At 39.2% G+C, this 9518-nt stretch overlaps 1 protein-coding gene and 1 long non-coding RNA gene across 9 annotated transcripts in view; one reads left to right on the forward strand and one right to left on the reverse strand.

The window, feature by feature from the left end:
* Positions 1-7749, reverse strand: part of STYX (serine/threonine/tyrosine interacting protein) — a 117173-nt gene extending 109424 nt beyond the window's left edge. For 3 of the 8 annotated variants that reach the window (XM_061430067.1, XM_061430065.1, XM_061430066.1), the window contains exon 1: positions 7374-7749. In XM_061430067.1, coding sequence (XP_061286051.1) covers positions 7374-7430 — 57 coding nt within the window. In that variant the 5' untranslated portion in view covers positions 7431-7749. Of the gene's footprint in view, positions 1-7063; positions 7125-7373 lie in introns of all 8 variants that reach the window. The other 5 variants (XM_061430070.1, XM_061430069.1, XM_061430068.1 and 2 more) reach the window with 5 other exon arrangements.
* Positions 7750-7780: 31 nt separating this feature from the next.
* Positions 7781-9462, forward strand: LOC133255622 (uncharacterized). The gene is made up of 2 exons (XR_009738996.1): positions 7781-8128; positions 8511-9462. It is a non-coding gene; the product is annotated as an uncharacterized LOC133255622 (long non-coding RNA).
* Positions 9463-9518: the final 56 nt, after the last annotated feature.

Genomic DNA, 9518 nt, shown 5'->3' on the forward strand with positions numbered 1-9518 from the left:
AAGTCTTTCAACAAGTGATGCTGGAAATAACTGAATAAATGTCTGGGAAATAAAATAAATTTTGATCCTGACCACACACGCACACATGTGCATACACACAGAGAGACACACACAAATGTCTCATGTGTCTTCATTGCTGTAATCTACTTCCAATACTTGATGACAGTGCTCGGCACACAGTGAATCAGTCAAAGAGATGCAGCTTTGTGTGGGTCTATGAGACTTGACCCAAACAATGTTTGACTCCTGTGTGCTTAGGAGCTCAGTTGTGTTCAACTCTCAACAGCCCCGATGGACTGTAGCCTGCCAGGATTCTCTGCCCATGGAATTTTCCAGGCAAGAACACTGGAGTGGGCTGTCATTTCCTCTTTCAGGGATCTTCCCAACCCAGGGATCAAACCTACCTTCCATTTCCTGCATTGGCAGGCAGGTTCTTTACCACTAATGCCACCTGGGGAAGCCAGTGGGCACTCAATAATTGTTGAATGAATGAAAAAAAAGTATATGTGTGTTTGTGTGTAAACATAAATGCAAAAATGATATAATTTCTAGAAGAAAACAAAGAAGAATATCTGCAACCTTGGGAAAGGAACAATGTCTTAAAGAGGACACAAAAGGTACTAAGCACAAAGGAAAAACAATTTAGTAAATTTGATTTAATGAAAATTAAAAAATTCTAATCAACTGAAATATACTGCTAAGAATACAAAAGATCAAGCCACAGACTGAAAGAAAATATTTGTAGTACATATATTCAACAAAAGACTTGTATCCAAAATACAAAATACCAACAATAAAGTGAAAACCTAATTTTTAAAATGGGAAAATAAGTGAAGAGACATCTCATGGAAAATAACTAAAAGGTCAATATCACACGAAAACATGTTCAACATCATTAGTCAGTCATTAAGGAAATTCAAATTAAAACCACTACATACCCACTAATGACTAATGTTAAAAAGTGACAGTACTATATAAGTCAGTGTTGATGTGGAGCCAGTGGGACTCTCAAACACTGCTGATGCGAGTATAAAATGAAATGCTAATAATACACCTACTCTATTAATTGAGCAATTCTTAACAAAGATTTGCTAAAGAGAAATGAAAACATATGTCCACCAAAAAGACTTGTACAAGAATATTCAAAGTAGCTTTATTCATCATAACCCCAAGTAACCCAAACGTCTATACATAGTATACTCATACAATGAAACAGTACTCAGCAATAAAAAAGAATCAACAACTCATAAACACAACAGAGATGAACTTCACAGATACTATGATCAGTGAAAAAAGTCATTAACAAAACAGTTTCTTTTGCATGATTCCATTTATATGAAGTTCAAGAACTGACAAAACTACACTATGGTTATAGAAATCATAATATTCATTGCCTAATGTGGGGTGTGGTAGGCGTTGCTTGGAAATATGAGGTAACTTCCTATGTTGGGAGAAATGGTCTATATCTTGATAGAAGCAGTAAACACTGGTGTATATATTTAACAAAACTCACTGATTGTACATAATATCTGCATTATACTCTATGTAAATTTTATAATCTCTATCAAAAGGAGAGAGAATCCGGACAAAGACGACAGATTACATATAAAGAAAAGACAATTCAACTGACTGATTTCTCAACTACAAGAATGAAACGCCAGAAGAGTAATACATTCAAAATGGTGAAATAAGTAACTGTTAGTCTAGGATATATATTGAGAAAATCATCTTTCAAGAACAAAAGTGAAATAAAAGATAATTCCATATAAACAAAAGAGAGTCTACTACCAGCAGACTCTTATTAAAAGAACATCTAAAGTATGTTTTTTTGAAGAAAAAGTACTGCTGTCTCTATTTTACATTTCTACTTTAGGCACTGAGAGCATACATAACCTGACTTCAAGTTCAAGTAGTCTGACTCTATAGAGTCCATTCTATTCATCACTACACTATACAGTCTCTCAATGTAAGAAGGAACTATAAGCAAACATATAGTTATATTTTAACAAATATAGACTATATAATATGATTAGCTTATAGAGGTTAATAGAATAGAAAAAAGTATGTAATTTACAAGCCAGTAGAGGGGCAAATGTAATCAAACTGTACAAACTGAATGTTTATCTGCTTTTATAACTTACCAATATATTATAACCTTCTTATATTGAAAAAATGTTAAACAAGTCAAATACTCTTGTCATTTTAGTCACAGAACCCTTAACCATTGAGCACAGTACCTATACAGAATATGCATTGAGGAGATTCATGGCACTAGACTCTATGGATCGTTTTGTTTTTTTTTTTAAAGATTCTCTAGCAGCCTTATATTCCTGAAAAAACTTGTCAGAGTTGTGAGAAAGGATGTGATTAAAGAAATATGTACGTTTGAATTTACCAAAACTGAAATTTCTACATTATGTGTGACAAAAGAAGAAAAAAAGAGGACCATATATAGAGAAGTGGTGTACATATATTCTAGGGACTATGAGGCAATATACCTGATGGCACTTAAAGCCACAGGATAAACATGTGCTTCTTTCTGGTGTCAATTTTATCATAAATTCCACCCCCCACCCCCCCCCCCCCGAGGAAAAAAATATTTTCACTGACCACTAACTTAGAACATTCATGTTAAAACAAACATGACCATATGAATAGAATTCAAAATTTATACGAATTTTTAAGTGAAACAAGAGGCTTCAAATAAATTTTGAGCTTCTCATAAGGTTGTATTCGATAGAACACATATACTGTATTTATAGAAGAGATAATAAAGGAGTAAGAAGCAAGCTGTATAGAAGAGAATGAAAAATTACTCCTATTCACTGGACAGATAAAAATTACTCTTATTCACCTGCTATATGACTTGCTGTAACAGGCATGGTTCCTTTGAAACCTAGAATGTCTTTTCTCATAGAAAATTTCATTTGGAGCATTTCCTGGTGCCAGCATCAGATCCTGATCTCAGAAGTTTACCTTCTTTATCTAGCCTGATTACTACCTACAGAACAAATCTTAAACTTGCCTTGTCTACCAACTCTGCCTTTAGATCAGGACTTTGAAAGTCATTTATGCTCACAGTCTTGCTCTACCAGACATGTATCTGTCTGAACATGTATCTAATAACCAAGTCTTGCATACATATCACACTCAATCTTAATCTCAGCCTGCCCACATTGTTTCAAAAATTCATCTCTTTAGAGATGGTAGTATTAATAAGGCAGACTCTCATTATAACTGATATGATGTATTTTGAGTTACTCCTATAATTAATTAGTAGAATCAATTTCCCAAACTCTGCTGATTAGCTGAGCAGTCCAACTATGTTTCTCAAACCAAAGCAAGCCAGTTAAGCCAAAATATCCTTAATTGTGAAACACACCATGCTTCTGATGGGAATTCACAAGTGAAAATCCTTCAATCAATATGAGCTATAAGATACCACATATTAAAACATCTTTCAGGCTCTCTTCTTACTTCTCAAGCAAATGCAATTACATGACCTATAAAATCACACTTAGGGGACAGAAAAAATGCTATAAAAATGTTCAAAGACCAATAAACAAATAAATGTACCAACTTAGGCTGGTTGAAACATAATGTTTACAAATACCAAGAGGACTGTTTAAACAACAGGTTGGGGCAGTTAAGGAAAAAAAAAAATTAGAATACTATACCTGAGCTGGGACACTTCACAAAACAGAAAAAGTAGTATTATAGTTTCTCTCACCGCTCCCTGCCCCCAAAAAAGATCCTCTTCAGAGTAAGCTCTTTCCTTCTGGCCTAGCTCAAGCTCTGCTTAAACCAAAGGACCAAAAGCAATTTTTACTTTAAAAATGAGAGGGTTGGGAGGATACGGAAAAACAAAGAAGTATTTAAGTAAGATGCTTCCAAATCAGTTATTTCTAAACCTAACTGCCACTGGAATTATCTAGTTCCATCTTAAACCAATTAACTCAGAAAAGGAGTCCAGCCTTGGTTATTTTTTAAAAGTTCCTTGAGTGATCCTACTCTTGTTGTTTAGTCACTCAGTAGTTCCCAACTCTGTGGCCTCATGGACTCCTCTAGCCCACCAGGCTCCTCTGTCCATGGGATTTCGCAGGCAAGAATACTGCAGCAGGTTGCCATTTCTTCCTCCAGGAAATCCTCCCAATCCAGTAATCAAACCTGAGTACCCTACAGTGCAGTCAGATTCTTTACAGCTGAGCCACTGGGGAAGTCCAGCAAGTGCTACAGAAGCTTAGAAACCTGGGGATCGAACTCCTCTGGAGATGGGAGAGTGGACACGAGGAACTGGCAAAATCAGGGAAAGCTTCTCAGAAGAAATGATGCCTCATGTGGGATCTAGCCCAAAAATAAATAGTTAATCAGAAGAGGGCAAGGGGAATGTGCTGGCAGTCATGGCAGGGGAAAATTGTAGCTTAAAGCTCCTAAGGTAGGGGGAAAAACATAGAGGCATTCCAGAAACGGAGAGAAGGTGACTATAGATAGGGCCCGAATGGAGCAAGGGGAAGAGTTGCTCATAACATGATTAAGAGAGGCAGGTGATGCCAGTTCACACAGGACCATGCTGATGACATTAGGGTTTGAACTTCATCCTCAAAACAACATGAAATTACAGCAATTTTAAAGGAATGACAATCTTTTTGCAAGCTGACCTAAATTTTTGCTAGCAACCATTCTGGGAAGAGTGCTCTATCCAGTATTTCAAGAAACTTGGAGGTAAAAATTTTTATAGAGGTGACAGGATCATAAAGTTATCATATCCTGATTACATCAATCATTAACAGTCTTCACTGAAATTACTGTACTTGAATTTCTTTTTTATTTAAGCAAGACTGGAATGTGATTGGGAGTGCTTCCTATGTGGAAAAAATTATGCTGGCTGGTCACCATAATTGTGTAAGAACATCTGCCACTTTACATATTTCACTGGAAATTAAAAAATTAACATTGTTTTATTAGTCACTTTTCCGTCTCCAATGCATGAAAAGTGAAAAGTGAAAGTGAAGTCGCTCAGTTGTGTCCAATTCTTAGAGACACCATGGACTGTAGCCTACGAGGTTCCTCCGTCCATGGGATTCTCCAGGCAAGAGTACTGGAGTGGGTTGCCATTGCCTTCTCCAATTAGTCACTTTACCATGTGTAATTAACTAGATGCCCTATTTACGATTATTTACAGTTCTGTCTGGCCAGAAAGCATCTTCCATCTTCTGTGAAATGCTCCTATCATCTTGGTGGGAGGACTACCAATGATAAACTTCAGTCCCCTCAGCCCAGAAGTATGTGACCTAGACTGGATCCCTCACTATATTCACCCCTTCCTGGCTCTCCTGACTGATCCCAAGGATAAGCCAATCCACTAGATTTTGAACACTAAAGCTTAGAGAAAAGTGCCTTTCCCCCCTTAATGTGAATGCTCTAAGGGTCTGACCCTCAAGCAACTGATGGTCAAACTTGATACCTGTGGAGAAGCCCAAGAAAAAGAACAGATCTTGACAGAAAATAGAGACAGGCATTAATGAAAGGCAGGGGCTGTACTGCTGCATTTTTAATACCATCTAGTCAAGTCTCTGAGACCAGTTTGCACTCCAAACTTTCTGGATTTTGTTACTTCTTTTCTCTGTTGCTTAAGCTCCTCTGGTTTCTGTCACTTGTAACTGAGAGATAACAAACATCCAATGCTACAGAATAAGGAACGAACTGGCTTTCAGTGGATGATATGAATATCATTATGTACTAGGGTTAAGTATTACTTCTCTCCAACAAAAGAAAAGCAGCAAGCAGGAAAGAAGTAAGCTGTATTCCTAAGAATTTTACAATCTTTGCAAGGATAAGATATATTATTATTCAATAAGAGATTAGATGCAAAGTCTGTAAACATTTTAAACCATTAAGACGAGAACAGGGAAGAATTGAGGTGTATTTAAAAGGACAATGAACTGAGAACAAGGAGACCAAGGTGCACTAGGAATACCATTTATTCTTAGTAAGCTACTATTTCTTCATCTTAAAAGTGGGAAAGCTCTACATTATTTCTAAGGTTGCCTAGTGTTGAAATTACTGAATCATTTCAAGGATATAAAAGCATACTCTTCATTCACATTATTCCATATAAAAGAAAAAAGTATAAAATCATTTTTAACCTAACCTAAATTCTACTTTTTTTTTTCTATTTGAATCTCCTAAAACATGAAATTCTCAAGGATTATTATCACAAGCAATGATCCCCCAAATCAAAAAAAGTGAACCAACCACAAAAGAAGACATTCAATAGAATGAATACCTGCCATAAACTGAATGATCTCTTAAAAGTAGAAATTTAACATTTCTTTCTTGAGACTACTAGAGCGCATTTTGTCTTCAGAAAATTTCTAATTTAGTAGTCTCCAATACCATAAAGCGGAGAAGGCAATGGCACCCCACTCCAGTACTCCTGCCTGGACAATCCCATGGATGGAGGAGCCTGGAAAGCTGCAGTCCATGGGGTCGCTTAGGGTCAGACACGACTGAGCGACTTCACTTTCACGCATTGGAGAAGGAAATGGCAACCCACTCCAGTGTTCTTGCCTGGAGAATCCCAGGGATGGGGGAGCCTGGTGGGCTGCCGTCTATGGGGTCGCACAGAGTCGGACACGACTGAAGTGACTTAGCAGCAGCAATACCATAAAGAATTTTAAACTAGGAATAGATGGGGGAAAACTCAATACAAACGTTAGGGAGGGAAGATGTAAGATGGGATAAAAAGAACCCCGAGTTAGAAATCAGGAGACCAAGTTATAAAGAATCCCCATATTAATTTCCCTCCAAAGGGCAAGTTTTTTGACTGAAGTTTTCAGATTCAAATGAGCTAGTTTCGTGCCATTTTACCCTGATGATCACGGCTTGCCTCAAGAACACCAAAAATCAAATCAAATCAAAACAAACCAACTGCTTCTGGAAACTTGTTGAAGGCACACTTCCAAGTTCAGGCCCCACATCAATTCCACACGTGGGCTCATGTGTCCCACAAGTCAATCGATGACACCAAAGATTACCCCTCAAAGTGAGATTAAAAACATACCCTTGCATTGCTTTGGCAATAAAAGGGTTACCTTACTTCAAGTAAGTCCTCGACGCCGAATCTGGGGAAGAAAGGACTGAAGTAAGTAGACCAGACCCGGCCCCGGCGTTTTCGGAGGGGAAGAGGAACTCCCGGAGCCATGGTCGGGGCAGAGGGCCCCGGAGCGAGAGACTCCGCCCCGGGGTCCCGAGACGCCCTCAGGAGGCAACAGGGGTACCAGTAGGTGAAAGCTCCGACGGCTGGGGCCTGGGGTCCGCCCCTCGGCGAAGAGCCACTGAGGCCTGTGCGTGTTAGTCACTGACAGACTCACCTCGGCGTCTTCTTTGCACTGTGGGAGCGAGGGGAACTCCAGCTTCACGTCCTCCATGGTCCTGGCCCTCGGGTTTGTGGGTGGGGCCGGGTAGGAGTGGGAGTTACTCGCCGGCCGACCCTCGGGCAGGCAGTGGCGGTGAAAGGAAAGGTAGACCGGAGGACTGACCGGGAGACAGCGGGCTTACAACTAACACACGCAGACTATAGGGTCCCGGCGACTCCGGCAACAGCGGCGGCGACAGCCGGGAAGAAGGTTGGGCGGCTCGTATCCGGCCGCCATGCTGCTGCCGTCTTCCTCCCCCCCGTGCTTCCGCGCCCCTCAGGCCGCCCAGGCTCTGGCACCAACACGAGCCCTACAACCGTCTACCCTCCTTCCCCCTCCCGCCGTCCCCCCGCCGCCCCAGCCAATCCCAGCCTACGCTTGCCTTCGGCCCGCCCCCGCTGCAGCCGCCAGGTGTCAGCGCGCCGCCGCCCCGCCCCTTCGCGAGCGCGCAGACGCGGGGGGGCGGGGCCCCGGAGGCGCCCGGGCGGGAGCTTGCCGGGTGCGGAGGAGGTGGGGCTGCCGCAGGAGGGAGAAGGAAGGACTGTCCTGGGAAAGGCAGTGGGATAATCTGAAACGACAATGCCCTTTCTGGAATCAACGCAAATCCCTACTTTGGTGTAAGAACCGGGAAGACATCCTAGCCACCATAAACTGGCATACGAAAGGAAACTATAGTCTTCTCCTCTATTGAGAATCCTGCGCAATCTGTGGTGAGGTTATAACCAAAAAAGAGTAATGAAGAGTTCACCTGAAAATTATGTAATGCTACACAGAGAATGAAACACTATCACTTTTAAGCAAATCGAAACGGTGTACTTTTAACAATACTTGGGAATACGACAATTGGAAAATATCAAGAAAAAATCTTAAATAAGAAAAATTGATAGCTCACTAATTTGTACATAATACTGAAGGTCTCTTTAATTTTAAGATTAGACTTCAACGTTTTAGTAAACTATAAACTACATGGCTTTCGATATCTTTTTAAAAGGAGTTTGAATCAGTTAATACTATATTGTTTATAAAGTTCAGGTATATAACACTTTCTCTGGGCCTAGGGAGATAATGGTATCTTTTTTGTTTTTTAAACAGATGAAAATTAAGAAAATTAGTGGAAGAACCCACACTTAAAACATTCAAGATCTGTACACCAAACTTACTCTTTTAAAAACTCCACCCCCCCCACTAAAGTAAAAAAGTGAGAAAATCATTCAATAACTGAACTGCGAATTACAATGGAAATAAAAAAGAGCACATTGATATTTGACCGAAACCTGACATCCTATTACTTTTTATAGTCATATTTATGAAACACGCTAAATATATAGAGAAATAGAACTGTTTAATTTTGAGTATTAAATGGCTAGTTTGAGGGCTCCATTTTCTTTATCACTATCTATAAACAGTTCTCTTTTAGTTATAAAAAGGTACATATTACTCTGCTAGCAAGTTTTTTATTAGAAGAATGATTTTATACTTACCTGAGTCATACTCACTTCTTCAGTGTTTACTAAACTGAAGACAGTTTCTTTTTTTTAACTGCACCTTTAATAACATAATCTTAATTGATGCCCAATGATGATTTCCTATTGTAATTTGTTAAAGCTTTAATTGCCACATAATATGAGAAAGAATTGTGTATAGGTAACAGAACTTTTGTTTTGAACACTTCTGACATCAACATCCCCTACATCAGACACTCTGAGCCTGGTATCCATAGATACCTATGGAGTCCATGGGTGAGCTTGGGAAATAATACATCTTGTAAGTTTTAATATATGCAAAATTGTGTGTACCTATGTGTAAATTTTTCTGAGAAGAGTGTACAAACCTCCTCAAAAGGAAATTATCATCTTACAAAAATCAAGAAAACCAAGTCACATTTAATAGCAAACATTACTTTTAATCATAATCTTAAAAAAAAGGTATGGATGTGCATGTACTATATCAATCAACTATCATACAGCCTAATCATAGTAGGCAAAGAAATAAATACTTTCTGGAAGGAGGGATATACAGATATAGACTCTCTCTCTCACACACACATACACACCTATGTTACATGTAATAAAATGGTCTTGAACACTGAGTGTAGGTACT

Source organism: Bos javanicus, chromosome 10 (genome assembly GCF_032452875.1).
Source record: "Bos javanicus breed banteng chromosome 10, ARS-OSU_banteng_1.0, whole genome shotgun sequence".
In the NCBI taxonomy this organism is placed as follows: Eukaryota; Metazoa; Chordata; class Mammalia; order Artiodactyla; family Bovidae; genus Bos; species Bos javanicus.